Source organism: Chroicocephalus ridibundus, chromosome 8, assembly GCF_963924245.1.
Source record: "Chroicocephalus ridibundus chromosome 8, bChrRid1.1, whole genome shotgun sequence".
NCBI lineage: Eukaryota > Metazoa > Chordata > Aves > Charadriiformes > Laridae > Chroicocephalus > Chroicocephalus ridibundus.
Genome location: NC_086291.1, coordinates 49,749,944 through 49,764,979, shown reverse-complemented (window position 1 = coordinate 49,764,979; position 15,036 = coordinate 49,749,944). Strand labels below are relative to the sequence as shown.

General features: G+C 51.5%; 2 protein-coding genes across 2 annotated transcripts in view; one reads left to right on the top strand and one right to left on the bottom strand.

Moving 5' to 3' along the window:
• Nucleotides 1-1,698: 1,698 nt before the first annotated feature.
• SCNN1G (sodium channel epithelial 1 subunit gamma) lies at nt 1,699-13,881 on the bottom strand. Its single transcript, XM_063345308.1, has 13 exons — nt 13,733-13,881; nt 13,247-13,577; nt 12,064-12,358; nt 11,433-11,626; nt 10,371-10,474; nt 9,747-9,910; nt 6,688-6,786; nt 5,358-5,475; nt 4,778-4,856; nt 4,635-4,692; nt 4,215-4,276; nt 3,949-4,024; nt 1,699-3,558 (listed from the first exon to the last, which is right to left on the bottom strand). The coding sequence occupies exons 1-13, from the start codon at nt 13,761-13,763 to the stop codon at nt 3,169-3,171; spliced, it is 2,001 nt and encodes a 666-aa protein (XP_063201378.1). The 5' UTR covers nt 13,764-13,881; the 3' UTR covers nt 1,699-3,168.
• A 286-nt stretch (nt 13,882-14,167) lies between these two features.
• Nucleotides 14,168-15,036, top strand: part of USP31 (ubiquitin specific peptidase 31) — a 35,021-nt gene continuing 34,152 nt past the window's right edge. Inside the window, exon 1 of the mRNA XM_063345307.1 lies at nt 14,168-14,901. Coding sequence (XP_063201377.1) covers nt 14,305-14,901 — 597 coding nt within the window. The 5' untranslated portion in view covers nt 14,168-14,304. The remainder of the gene's footprint in view (nt 14,902-15,036) is intronic.

The window sequence follows — 15,036 nt, the reverse complement described above, 5'->3', positions numbered from 1 at the left end:
CATGCCAAAAAGCCCCCGGCAGGACACACGTCCCGTGTTATCCACCAGAGAGGCCCTACAGGCACGCTGCAGGGGAATGCTTTGCCCTCAATCACATATTTTCCTTATTAGAACTGCAGTTATCGGGTATAAAGTTTGACCAGTCAATACACCTACTTTCTTGCAGAATTAGCACCACTTGGTTTATTTTAAAAGGCTTTTGTTTTGCTCTGGAAAGCCTTTAAAAATGCAAGGCTTTCTGAAATCACCACTGGTTGAAGCGTCATCTGCATTACAGCTCGCACTGAGGTCTGGCTCTGCTCTGCTGCAAGGCTTTGTCTGCCTTGTGAATTCCCAGGGAAAGATCCGGGATCCAGCCTGCGGCATCCCTGCGACACCGCTTCTGGCTGCCACCGTGATGGGAATGATGGCCGCTGACGAGCATCGAGGACGCGGCCACCCTCGGAGGCCATGCCCCTTCAGCCCATCCCGAGCTGTGCCGGCTGCTGGTGCCTTCCCCAGCTGCAGGACCCAGGTGCAGTCGATGCCCCGGGCAGCAGCTGTGGGGGCTTTCCTTCCTTTCCAGGGGGGTGCCTGCTGATTTAACCCAGCTGCTGGGGCTGTAGGGCTGCTGGGAGAGGGGCAGAGTCACTTGAGCAGCATGAGAGGAAGAGGAGTCCCTGTGTGAGCAGTGGGGAGGGTCCTGTTCCCATTCTGGCAGCGAGGTGAGATCCCACAACCCCTCCTGGGCACTGCTGTGAGCAGCAGCGAGCAAGCCCTGCAGTCCCTGTGGAGAGCTGCAGTTTGTTGAGCACCCTTTCCCACACGGGTACAGACAAGGAACAGAAGAATTGTGGTAGGTCCCCCTTTGCAATGTTTGCTTGCTTTTCTCAGGGAGTTGTTTTGTTGCCCCCCTCCACTGACTCCAGTGTTCATAGGAGGCTGTGCTTTGTAAGAGACCGAGCCAAAACTGACCCTAGCAACTATCTGTATGAACATCTTTAGGTGTTACTGAGCCAAACCAGCTCCTATATAAAGAAGCAACAAACTGGAAAGAAAGGAGCTTATTGTAAGACACTCTCTAGCTCTGAAGTTTGCTGTTATTTCCACCACTGCTGTAGTCCTGACAGCTCACACCTGCGATGCCAAGGGGAAGGTGGCCCTGGTGTGCATGTGCCTTTTGTAGGGTACCACAGTGTTTTTTCTCTAGGCCTGTTGCAAATGGGGCAGGTCTAGCATAAGGAGTGCTGTTATTAGTTGGTGCTGTGTCAGAGAGGTGATGGGGACAAGCAGCGGTTTGTTCTGAGCACCTCACCTTCGTGCGCTAGAGAAGGGGCAGTGGGGCAGAGAAACCCTAATTATCGCTTCTCCTCTGTTCTCCAAGGGACTGTCCGGGAGAGGAACTGTCTGGGGACACCTGAGGTTCCAGCATTTTTGGTCACCTTGCTGGCTAATGCTGCTTTCTCACCCACTTGCAGCCCTGGCTCTCCCAGCCAGGTGGGGCAGCACCCTGCCACGCAGCCCCTCCTCTGCAGAGGAGTCCTGGGCGCCTGGCTGGGGGGCGCAGTGCTGCTGAGCACCTGGCAGCCCCAGGGCAGGCACAAGCAAGTCCCATAATCTCTTGAGATGCCTGGAAGTAACTCGCATACTGATAACTTAAAAAAAAAAATAATAAAAGAAGGCAAGCAATTATTAAAAAATATATCTTTATTTTTTTCAGTTTATCAGCTATTTAAATAATCCAGATAAAATATGTTTTATTGCACATTAAAGAACCTTTCTGGATTCTCACTGTCCTATATAAAATAAGCTTATGTAGAGAAAGGAAAAGACAGACATTCTTACTTAGACACACACACACACTCTCAATCGCTCTTGCTCTACAAAAACCCTAAGCAGCCAACCTGGTGTAGGCTATATTCATCCTCAACGTCTCTACAGTGTGCTCTGGGCAGCTAAGAATCGGCTACGGCAGGAAAGAGGCAGGCGCAGGACTGGGAGCGAGGGGAGACGTGTTGTCACCGCAGCTGGGTGCCCCTGAGGTCTCCCCACAGGCAGCCTCTGCGGTGCAGGGAGGGACCGGCATGGTGCAAGTGGCACGGCTCGGTGCACTAGAGGCAAAATGCGGGTGTTGAGGCAGCACGGTGGAATGGAGGGGGTGTAAGCGAGGCGGAGGACGTACCGGTGGGGGAGAGGTACCCTCTGGCCACCTCCCTGCAGGGCTGTGTGTGGTGCCCAAGGCAGCTCCAGCCGCTGCTGCAGCCTCGCGTGGCTCCGGCCCTTCCCTGGGCCCTGCCAGCTCCAGGGTGGTGAACTGGGCACCTGCAGGAGGGAAGCCCTTGCCTGGGGTTGAGCAGGAAAAGAGCAGCCACCTCCCTTTCAGGCTTCTGGGAAGTCACGTGGGGCCGAGGCCATGCGCTGCTTAACGAGCTCCTCTGAGGTTACGTTTAATGGAAGGCTTGAGCGATGTAAAATGAAACAAGCTTGCAGAGCATGCAGCTCATTATTGCAATTCGAATTAGATTTCATGCCCTTTTCAGATGATTCTTTTGGGATGACTTACATTTTCCTACTTGAGCTCTGTAATGACTTCCTCTACGAGCACATCTATAGCTATCCTAACTTTCCACCTCAGAACAAAGGGCTCCTCAGGCCACCTTTGGAATCAAAATTCAAGTTGAGAGCTTTCTTTTTATCCTTTTTGTGCTCTTCCCAAATCTCTGTCATTCCCCTTCCTACAAATGTCATGCTGCGTTCCTGAAAGCCCTGGGTTTTTCCCACAAGTCAAGCCACACAGCAGAGAGCAATTAGCATTAATACTCAATGTGGCATCAATCTTCTGCTGTGGAGTAATTCCTGCCCACTTGCAATGGGGTGTGTGCAGTTGGTTGCTAATGTATGCCTCTGTCTGGCAAGACATCCCAGCTCAGCGCCACATCCTGCTCCAGCCGTCTCCTGCAACGATTAACTTGAGAACTGATGTTGCTTGAAGTTCCTAATGTCTCTGAGCCCTTGGCTTTTGTGTCTGAGCTTTGCTCAGAGAAGCTTTGACTGCAAGTTCAATCCCTGAATAAGGGTCTGACTCAACAGCCCTTCAGTGCTCGTCTGGATGCGTGCCTTTCACCCCTGGACGCGTGGGCCCAGCACCCACCTCTTATTTTGGCACCTGGATGGGTGGATAAATAAGCATCAGTGTTGCCCAACCTCTAGTGTATCGGGCAGCTGCTCTGTGAAGGCAGTCTCTAGCCGCAAAGTGCTGTAATTAGGGGGGGGAGTCCTGGGTAAGGGGTTGTCCTGGGGCAGCGGCAGGCGGAGGGCGGTGTTGAAGGTGGGCAGGTCCTCATCGATGCAGACTGGGTTATCGTGGCCCTGCCTCTCCAGATCGCCGGCCTCCGGTGGCTTCCCCGACCGGTCCCTTTTTCGGTCATTCCACCATTTCTTTGCCCTTTGCCATTGGTGCCGCATTACGATGGAAAGGGAATCAATGAAGAAGACCTCGACGATCTCAATGACGCAAACGACCGAGCAGCTCATCCAAAGGCCCAGCTGGCCTCCGAAGTTGGAAAGAAGAATGACAAGCTGGAAGAGAAGACAGCACAAGGTTATCGGCTCCTGCGGACACTGGACGTGCGTCCACAGCACCGTTATGGCATGCAGGGAGGCTGCCCCAAGCTGGGGCACCCAGGGTTTGCTGTGAGCGCTACCAAATGCAGTGGGCCCTTCCTCTGCTGCTCAGAGCTGCGCTGACTGCAGGCAGCCCAGATTGAGATGGGACAATTTGAAAAGCGGCGTCAGATAAAAGGGCTGCAAAGGGCAGGACTGGGTGCCCTGGGGTGCATCATCCGTGGATGGTTTCCTGCCCCTGCCTGGATGGGACCACTCCCCCGGCCAGACGAAAACTTCCAGCCTGTCTGGGAGGAAGAGCCGCGTCTTCCTGGGGCTGAGCGGGGAACTGCTGCGCTCACGTACCGTGTTGGCAGGATTCTCCGAAATGAATCTCTCGTTCAGGTCTTTGTAAAACACCATGAGGTTTGCGAGGTCCGTCCTGAGAGGAGAAACCGAAGGCAAGCTGAGGTTTAGTAAAACAATAACATGAAACATACTGAAAAACTATGCAAATAACCAGTTGGACCAGTAGGGTTGGGCTGCTCTAAGGGAACTTTTTTCCCAATTGCCATCATTAGGGCTGCTGAGATTATATCGGAGCTTGAGGTGCAAGCTAGCAATGGACTTACTTGTTCAGTTTCTTATTGATTTTTTGCCCTTTGTCCCAAGAGAGAACTCGAAGCATCCAGTCCTGGAAAAAATACAGAAAATACTGCTATAGTTGTGTGCGCTTGTGTAGAAATCCCCTGGAAAGGGAGCTCACGCTCCACACCTCCTCGGACCAGCTTGGGTGCCAAAACTGAATGTGAATGATGGGCCAGCTGTCCCTGAGGGGATGTCCCAGTTCACAAGCCAAATTTTAGTTTAATGGTCAACTCCTGGAGGGGAAGCCCTGACCTGGACACTACAGACTGAGCCTCTGGGAGGAGCGCCATTGAAGTGCTAACTAATACCCCAGGGGCCCCCTGCTTCTGCACTGAACCTCTGGGCTTATTTAATGCCTTGTTGTGCCGTGCCGCAGGCAGGGCTGAGCGCAACTAGGAACTGACCTCTGACACGGTGGATGGCCACTGGGCGATGCTGGTGGTGAGCGCCCACTCCTTGAAGCTGGAGAGAAAAGCAGGCTGTCAATTGTGAGCTCCAACTCCCAGGCACACACAGCATTTTACCTCTGGTTGTGGGTAGGACTTACCTGCAGGCGTCTTTGCAGATTTGCTGGCAGCCCAGCTGCTCCTTCACAAACTTTTCGTGCAGTCTGTAGTAGCAGTACACTGCAAGAAAGGAGCAGGACAATGAGTATGAGAAGCCAGGAAGAAAAACAATGACTTTTTGCTACCTGTGCTGGAGTGGGGTTTCTGGAGTGCAGGTGGCCTTTGTGGCCATCACCTTCGTGGTGGGGATAAAAAGATTTACCCTATAAATATTGCAAAATACTCTTGAGAAGTGGCTGTCACTTGCTATAGGCGTGAATAATTGCCTCACCTGGTCAAGTCCTCCACTCAACACTTCAGTGGTGTGATGTGTGCAAATGACAAGCAATTAGGAAAACTGTCAGAAACAAGTCAATCTAAACAAGAGAGGCAGTTTCAGGCTCTGTGGTATGGGGTCTTAAGTAGTCTAAGGGAGATTCGCCTCTTCCTAGCATGCTGTCTGGCTTGGATGGGTGCTGGGTGCAGGTAGGGCTGTGCCAACTGGGGACGGTGCTGTGGAGGGATGTGGCTGGCAGTGGGTGGTTGAGGCGCGTGCAGTGCAGGAGGTGTTTGAATACTTACTCCAGTTGGGGTTTTTCTTGTAGTTGCAGTACTCCGCCCCAGCAGGTAAGGGCTGCGCGTACTGGGCACAGCCACATGAGTCCACCATGGCCTTCTGAAAGCAGGAGTGCAGGCAAATCTGGGGGACATAAACAAAGAGCTGGTGTCTAAGAAGCACAGGCCACTGTGCTTCTGCAACGCTAAGGTTCAGGCTCAAATGCACCTAAAACCATCCTCTGTTTATGACAGTAGCAATAGGATGGGAATCCCATTTCCCTGGGCCTTCAGGCTCTGTTGCTAGTGAATACAAATACAGGCAGAAAGTGTCATGGAGGGTTTAGGGTCCAGTGCAAGAAATAAGAATAAAATCCTCTCTGAGGGGGGGTTCTGTGAATGCGCCCATTTTCCCTATAGCCATCAAAAGCTTCAGTGTTGCAGTTGCTCCTTCTATAGCTAAGGAGGCTTTTGATGTGCCATGGCACATGGTCCATGAATCAACAACTAGGTGTGAGAAGTGACTCACTGGTGAACATGGTCACAGCTTTGACCAAATTTTGTTGCTACATATTTGGAGACCTGAAGTTGCAAGGATTAATAGGGCAGTAGAGACAGTGTTTTGTGCTAAAACACTTAATCGGTTTGAACAAGCAGGAACTGAACTTCTCTTTTGGAAATCTCACTCGTCAAGCCTTTTGGTCCCAGTCCCAGCCCTTGTTAGTCCCAGTTTCGGTGAAGTACTGTTATTAAAAACCTGACATAATGCCTGTGTGATCCTACCTGGCAATACATCACAGCAGGTTTCGGGTATAATACCCCATAAAATAAAAATCCAGCTTAGGCACAGGCTTTGCAGTAGGCAGCAGCTAATACAATTATAATTCAAGGGGAGAGTGACAGAACAACTGACACTCTCCAAGAGGACCCAATTACAAAAACCATGTAAAATTAGTGGAAACTTACTCTGCAAACAAACATCCTGCTATCTGGATACTGATTAGATGGTATCTGTTATTCTTGGAGTCCTAAAGGTCACAATTTCTGGCTTCAAGGGTTACTAAGCTGCAACATTTACTTGGCCAATATTTTCCAGTCTCACATTGCTTGAAAATTGCCTAATGAGCTAATGTTCTCTCTTTATCTAACAGGGTGCCTAAGGGAACTTCAAACATGAACCACTTAGGAATAAAACTTGGATTTTAAAAAGTGCTGTGGCATTTTACATCAGTGGTTAAAAGCAGCGACCCTGTGCCTGGACTGCTCAAAATCTCAGATTCTGAACTACGCGATATCGTAGAGCTTTTTATAAAGGTAGCTTTCAAGCAACTGATAAAAACAAATGAAACGTATTTACCTGGAGTGAGTAGCTCTTGTTGTAGAGATTTTCTACTGGTATGTCAGCACCAGTCTCCGTACAGTCACTGTAGGGTTTGCTCAGCTTGCGAGACCGAGTCTGAGAACCAAAAAAGAACAAATCTTGTTTTTTGGAGTTCACAGAGAAACCAAAGTATTAGGCGGCAGTTCATCAAGATTCTGAAACTGTAAGTGATGGGGCAGGTTTGAACAGTATGTTTACCTTTTGCCATCTCAAGTGATTTGTCAGTCACTTGTCAAAACAAGGGCTTTTTTTGTTTTTAATATCCATTTCCCAAAGCACTGCTCCGGCTGGATTATCTGCTCTCTTCCTTGAAAACCTCTGCAGGAACGCAGAGATGGTGTAATTGTAACAGTGAGGACTTTTCAAAGCAGAGTAACTTGTGCATATGTTTTCTATCATTACCAAGTCCTAGAGGCTATGCATCCTTTATCCTGGATGTGTGTTTGTGTTTTGAGGGAAGGGGGGTTTTTGGTTGGGGATTTTTGGGGGTGTTTTTCTTTCTGAAGACCAACACCTTCCTGAGCTGTTGTTGCACTGGCCGCTCCTGTTCCGTGGGTAAAACAGCACTTCAGGCTCCGCTAGTGCTCAGCACCTCTCTAAAATCACTTTAAATCAAATGTTTATATCTCCTTCAGGACTTTTTCCAGGTACTGCTTTGACCCTTCCTCTCCGATGAATGCTAACACCTTTTCCCGTTCTGCAATCTCTGTCTGGAGAAAAGAGCTCTGAAATGCCAAGTGCTGCGCCTGCAAGGTCTGCTGAAACCAGGGCTGGGAGCCTCCAAATTCACTAGACCTGATTCCAGTTACGTTGGCTGCTTCCTGCAGACTGCCTTACCCGGCTCAGCCCTAAACCCTGACTATCTTTCTGCAGTAATTATCCACTTTATAACAAAGAAAATGGCCTGAAACCACAAGAAACATGATCCATTTAAGTATCCATTCACCTATCTTTCTCTACAGAGTTTAAAATTAGGGGCTGATCCTACAAAGGATCAATTTAGTAGGAACCTGAGAAACGCCTGCTTACCTTTAAGACACTGACTACAAATCTACAGGTTACTGAGGTCAAACCTGATAGCGAGCATTACCATTTTTGTCTGCAGCAATGGAAGGCTACGGGCATTTACGGTGCACGTCAGCTCTCTTAGAAAGATGCTCAAATCTCTCTTTGGAGGGAACGCAGAAATAACATGATTTCAATATTAGAGATGGATTACTTCTGAAAACCGAATGAAATCAGCTTTTAACATGCTTTTAACTTCTGCAGACAACCTAATGCCAGGACACCTGCCCCTGTCTGCTGCTGTATCTTCTAGCAGATGATAGATCCTTTCTATAGATTTTTTTGTTGTTGTTGTTGTAGCTTATACTCCTACAAAAGCTTACTTGTTCATTCAGGTACCGAAATAATTTCCAAACTAAATATTTAACTAAAGCACTGAAACTCCTACCAAGCAATGCCTTGTTTGCATTCCAAACATCTTGGAATATTTTTGGAGGTGGGGGGGGGAAGTCCTAGTACACAGCAGAAATACATAAGCGATAACCTAGACACTGACGTTTGCATTTGGAAAACAGCAACTGCCACGCTCAAGCCTGTAGCTTGAGCCTGTCCACTGTGTCCTCCTGAATATATTTGGATGTGGGTACAAGGACTGATCCAGCACCTCGGTGGTGCAGTCCTGCCAGATAATCGTAACTCCCCCTCCGCAGGGTCTCTGGAGTCTTCCGTTACTGGCAGTACAGTGATCACCAGCTTTTGTTTTGAGCCTAGAAATTGTGTCCGGCTTCTATTTTGGCTGGTACTTTAGGATGCAATCAGATTGCTTCCTCATGCCAAATCTTTTAAACATAGCCACCGAGATAAGCTCAGTCTTGTTTTTTATGCTATGTGCAACAGTCCAAATCTACTGTGCCAGGAAAATATTACATTAAATATTGAGACTCTGCCTGCAGTGACTTTCTCCTGCACGGTGTAATAGTTATAAAGGAAATAGTCTTGTGAGACTTTTGCCTCCTTTACACCGTTCTGGTTCTGATACCTTCTCCTCGCTTTTTGTTTGTCAGGTAGCATTTATCCCCACTGGTTAGACCAAGCAGTTGTTGCCACAGCTTTCCAGACAGCTGGAAGATAGTTAACTATTTGCGCATTTTAAAAACCATCAGTCCTGTTTTTAATGTCTTTTCTAATGCGTGGACTATCTAGATCTGGCACACCCAGCCAGGGCAGATAAGCAGGCTGGCTGATACATTTGACCCAACCATCAGTGAAGAAAAGGCAGAACTAAAACGCTCACTTAACAGCCCATCCAGATGAAAGAGGAAAGTCTGGCTTGCCAGATGGCACTGCTTTCACTTCTCTACCACGGAAAGGAGCCCCTTGGGTCAAAAGCCTCCCCTGCACTACACTAATTGGGGAAATCTGGAGCTTCAGCCCTCCCTGCCCCTGCTGACAGCAAAGGCAAGACACTTCACTGAGCTAACAAAGGCAGAGTCACTGCCCACAAGCTTTTCTTTACAGCTGGGATAGCAAGAAACCCAGCAAAACGACTTACACCCACAAAACAGTTAAATGGGTTGCTCTGCAGCCGTCTCTACGGACCTGACCCTAACGCGGGTTACCCGCAGCTCAAGCTCGTTCTCTTCCACCCCCGGAACCTGCGTGGGATGCAAACCCGTCTGCTTATTGCTAAAGTGAAACAGGTCACTTGACAACACGTTTCTGTGGTTTGGATTTTGCTGTGAAAACAAAACAAAGAAATCCCCTGGAAAGCCAAGGGGTTGGAGAACAAACAAAATCCCGGTAGCCGTTTGGTTTATGAAGACCTGATTTTCCTACAGTCTCCGTGCAAAAGGAAACTTTGTTGAGAGAAGCGCTACCACAGGATTTTCCTCGGAATGCTTCAGCTGCTCGTGTGAGGTATTAGATGCCCTCCAGCTACTGGCTACGTTCAAACATCCTATCGGTTCACATTTACATCTGTTTCAAGGAAAAGGCACCCTGCAACTGGAAACAAGATTGCTGTCACTCACAAAGTGCATCCCTATGGAGGTGGCTGCTGCAGTCTCAATTTCTGTGCCGATGTCTTCAATGAAGGGATATTCGTTTTGGTCGTGGACGATGATCTTGGCTCCTGTTGATGTCACCAGGAAGGGGTTGTAGTCTGCTTCATCTATATACAGAACAACTTGCAATCCTGAAGAACAGAGGCCAAGGCAGGAGCAGAGTTACACCAGAACCCAGAGACATTTTTTTTCTGGTTAGGAAGGGCAACACAGTTTACTTAATATTATCTGGCCTGAAGCAGAACTCTAACAACCAAGCAAAGCCTTTGCAGTGCTAGACTGAGACACTTGCAGCAAGTAATGTCCCTCCACAGCCCCAAGTACAGCAAACAAATAATGTCTTGGTAGAACGAGGCTGAAACTTACTTTAAAAAGTTATATAACTGGGAAGCAGTAATTTCAGATGGAAAACATTAGTGATGCAATGATATTATCTTTGTATTCTCTGGCAATAGTTTGCACTAGTTCAAACAAGCATTTCCCCAATCAGCTTGCACATCTAGAGCCAACACATCAATCACTCTCCAGTAGGATCCAGTTCGCTGAACCGCTTGTTATCTAACAGTTCCTCTGCAAACTCGGTTTCCTTACCGTACTCGCTGCCTCCGGTCGAGGTGCTCAGGATCGTCCCGTTCTCTCCACTGTTGAAGGTATAGCAATTGCCATGCAGGGGATGATGGAAACGAGTGAAGTGCCTGAAAGAAAGAAAATATTGTTACATTGCCCTCTGCAGTTTTAACTGACTGTGGGAGAAAATCAACAGATTTAGGCTTTTTGTTTTGGCAGAGACATAGCAAGACTGGATTTTTTTTTTTTTTTTTTGGCAAGCAATTTATTTTGCTGAAAAGCGTGGGTCTTTTTCTTGAAACTGCATCATATATGATCTGGTTTAATAGCATCGGAAAATTAAAAGTTTAGGAGGTTTTCATGTGGGAATGGGGGCTGAGGGGGTGGAGAAGCAGATTTATAGAACTAGCAGGAAGGTGGCAGTGGAGGGGACGGAGTCCTCTTTCATTCAACAGCCAAGCGTCTAAAGGAACACAAATCTTCATTTTTCAGAAAAGATGTCATAGCTACCGTCATGCAGGGGAGGCTGAGGACACACCCTCGTGATTCAAGCCCATTCATGTCTTTCCTGTGAACATCTCCTCCCACTTCAGCAAATGCCTTCATTCCAAGAAAAGATGTTATTTATGCATTTGCAGGATTACAGACCCAAGCAAAATGCCTTCAGTAACGATTCAGCGATACCTGCTAAATTCAGAGTTACAGCGCAGCTTGCTTTGCGCATGGCAGTGGGGAAATCGCTAAACCTGTGTACAAGTGCAATCTCATCCCCACAACTGTTATCCCCAGCATGAAGGGATGGCACTCCTGCTACCAGGACACACAAGAATTTCACTGCCACAATCATAAGCAGGTAGATTTGATCTGCCAAAAGCCATGGGTTTATCTGAAGTGTGGACAGCAGAAACACTAAGATGAATTAAATTAAAGAGCGTAATTAGAGTTCATGAAGATGCAAATATTTGCTTCCATTTAAAAATGGAAACGGTTCCTGCTGGAATTCAGCAAATACCAAATATTCAATGCCTATGTATCATGTACTTGGAAATAAGCTGTTAAACTGGCAGGTATTTTCTGTGCACTGACCTTTTGTCACAAGATAGGCCATCAAAGAAACATGTCAGCAGAAGGTCATCGGCAGAATAACTCAATTTCTCTTTAGTCTCCAGGGGAATTTGTGCCATGATGTTCATGTAATGCAGCTTGTACCATTCTTGGATAGCATTAACACCAGAACTGAATGTATAAAGTGCACACTCACTGCTGTTGTTTGCATCGCACTGATAATTACAAAGGGGAAAAAGCGTTTCAGATGAAATGAAATTATGTATTCTACAAGGTATGTGTGATACTGTTTCTCTTCCACAGTAATAAGCAGGTATGAAGTTATAGTGGCAGCAAGGGGACAGAAGGGCATCAAAGACTTTTCATTCAGGGCTAAGAGATACGATCAAATGTTTCAGGCCCAAAGGAAAGGTCATGGAGGGCACCAAGTCTATTTGAGCAGACTTCAGGAAGGCACTTCTCTTCCAGAGAGCTGGAGATGAATCTGCAGGCAGCCACGGAGGCATGGCAGAATGGGCAAAAGAGCAGAGGGAGTGTTATTCACTCTAAAGCCACCTAAGCAAGCAATAAAACTGGCCGGAGGCATACCAACCCAAAACACCCCTTTACTGCCCCACAAGGAACTTGCTGGCCAAGGAAGAGTGACACTCACCAGCTGAAAGCCGATGATATCATTTGAGTCCCCGGAGTTCACTATGGACGAATCCTTGTGAAAGACACTGCCCTCTATTTTCCTCTTCTGGCCACTGCGAAGGTCAGTCGCTGTCTTAGAGAAGTCCTCAAACTTCAGCAGAGGGATCTGTTTGAAAAAGTCACTCCCAGTGCTGTTCCCCTCATCCACAGACCGGCGCACCTTGGACTTGCCCTCTGAAAATCCGTAGAAAGTCTCCAAAGCTTTTTTTGTCTCTTTGTCCAATTCAGATAAATAGTCTTTCATGGAACTGTACCTGCATTAGAGACAATGTGATAGAAAGTGACATCTCATCTCACCTCACCACCTAGATGCCGAGTTTTGCTTGCTGCGCTGTGAATCTCATCGCTCAGGGCAGAATTCTTTGTCGCAGACTCACGCCGATCTCTCTTTCTATCACATCAGTTTACATCGGAGTGGGCAAATGCAGCTATAACCTCGGAGAGATCTCAGAGCAAGGACCATCAGAAGCAAGGCAGACTGAACTACTGAGAAAGCCCTCACAGACTCCCAAGCTCCTTGAAGGTTGTGTTAGCAAGCCCGAGGAGGCACAGCATATGGAAATACAACTTCTGCACCTGTGCCAAGAGACACGGGAGAGCTGGATCTCTGGCAGGGACTGGGGTGGGTAGCTGGCAGCAGAACACACATCAACGTAAAGTGTAATTTGGCAGGAGAAAAAGTATTGACGATTGATAATGTCAAAGCAGCCTATAAGGGAAGAAAGGGGCCACAGAGGAGTGACAAATATTCCCTGACCGTTCTTCAGGAGACAGCGTTGTTTATAATCCTGGAACTTCAGTCTTAGGAAAAAGGCAATTTGAAGAGAACCACAGAGCCAACCAAGGACTGTCTGGAGCAGAAAACTAGATCAACCGAGTCTAGCTCAGCAGGCAGCAAGCGGAGGGTGTGATTATAATCCACATGTGTCTGAAGAGCATCAGCACAGAGGTGGATACATTACTCAAAGTGCCGTAGAGGGGAAACCCCTACTTGGGAAAGACTGCTGCTGACTAAAGCCTGGGAAGGGATTTGGTGCTGGGCTGGTGAGGGGATGATGAACTCGCCAGGAGTCCCTGGTGGGTGGTGACCACCCTGTCCTCCCCGCCAACACCTGCTGGCCGCCCGGCACCCCGTGCCTTACTTGTAGGGGTTGATGTTGCAGATGGTGACGGCGGGGAAGGGCAGCTTCTGGAACTGGACGGTGACAGAGACCGAGGCGCTGTAGTAGTTCATGAGGAGCTCGGCGCACTGCCAGAGGATCAGCCCCACGGCGCTGAGGGTCAGCAGGATCCAGATGAACCTGCGCAGGCGGCCGCGGGAGACCACGATGCGGCGGCAGCCGTGGGTGTTGGTGTTGAGGCAGTACCACCGCATCAGCTCGCTCAGCGTCGGCGCCTGCGGGCCCTTCACCGGCAGCGTCCTCTTGATGCGGGCCGTGATCTTCTTCCCGGGGGCCATGGCACCGGCGGCACCTGCGGAGGGACAGACAGACCGGGCGCATGAGCTGGGGTCCCGGCGCCCTCCCTCCGCCTCACCGCCGGAACTGCCACCGCCCGCCCCCGCGCTGACAGGGCCCCGGCGCCGCGAACCGGCATGTCGTCGTCCTCCCCCCTCCTCCCCGCCTCACCTCGGTCGCCCTCCGGGTCCGGCGGGGCCATGCTGCGTTCCCGGCCCCGGCGCCGCTGCCGATGGCGCGGCGGGCGGCCGCCCCGCCACCTACCCCAGCCGGCCTCCCGCCCCGCCCCTCCCCGCCGCCCGCCCACCGCCCCCGCTCCGCAGCCGTGCAGCGCCGCCCCACGGCGGGGCTGACAGGAGCGGTGGGGCCGGCCGGGCACCCCCCGCCTCCCCGGGGTAGAGTCCTGCGGGAGCCCCGTGGGTGGCAGGGCGCGGTGCCAGCCTGCTGGCCGTGCCACGGGAGGGGACGGGACAGTGGCGGGGCGGGGTCCCAGCCGCCCCCCCTCCGCCCCGCTGCCAGCAACAAAGATGGCGGCGCAGCGGCGGCGCCTGCCCGCCGCTAAGGTGGCGGCGCGGTCAGGTGACCGCCCGCCCCGCCCCGCCCGCTGCATGGCGGCGCCGTGAGGCCGGCGAGCCGCGGCGGCTGCGGCCCGGCGGGCGGGCGGGATGCGGCGGCCGGCGGGCTGAGCTGAGCGGCCGGGCGGGCGAACGAGGGGGGTGGGATGCGCGCTGCGCCGCGCAGCCATGTCGCGGGTGAGCGGCCCCGGGCCGGCCGGCAGCGCCAAGGAGAAGCGCTCCTTCAGCAAGCGGCTCTTCCGCGGGCGAGCGGCGGGCGGTGGCGCGGGCTCGGCCCCGTCCCCCGCCGCCGCCCCGGCCCCTTCCCCGTCCGGGCGGTCGCTCGGCGGGTTCATGAGCCGAGTGCTGAAGACCCTCTCCACCCTCTCGCACTACAGCAGCGAGCCAGAGCCCCGCGGCCCGCACGCCCCGCGCCTGCCCCCGCCGCAGGCTGCCGGCGGCCTGGGCAGCTGCTTCCCACCGGGCCCGCCGCACAGTCCCGAGCCCCCGCCGCGGCCCGCCGGCGGCCCGGAGGCCGTGCCCGGCGTGGCGGGGCTGCGCAACCACGGCAACACCTGCTTCATGAACGCCATCCTGCAGTGCCTCAGCAACACCGAGCTCTTCGCCGAGTTCCTGGCGCTGGAGCAGTTCCGCGGCGGGCAGACCCCCGCCGCCGCCGCCGACGGCCCGCCACCCGCCCCCGGCGAGGTCACCGAGCAGCTGGCGCAGCTGGTGCGGGCGCTCTGGACGCTGGAGTACACCCCGCAGCACAGCCGCGACTTCAAGGTGAGCAGGGCGGCCGGGCCTCTTGGAGCCCTGGCTGCCGGCGGCGATGGCCGCCTCATCTCTTTGAGGTGGGAAGGCCGAGCGCGGGGCAGCCACACTGACCAGGCCTTGTCCACCCGGGAGCAGCATGGAACC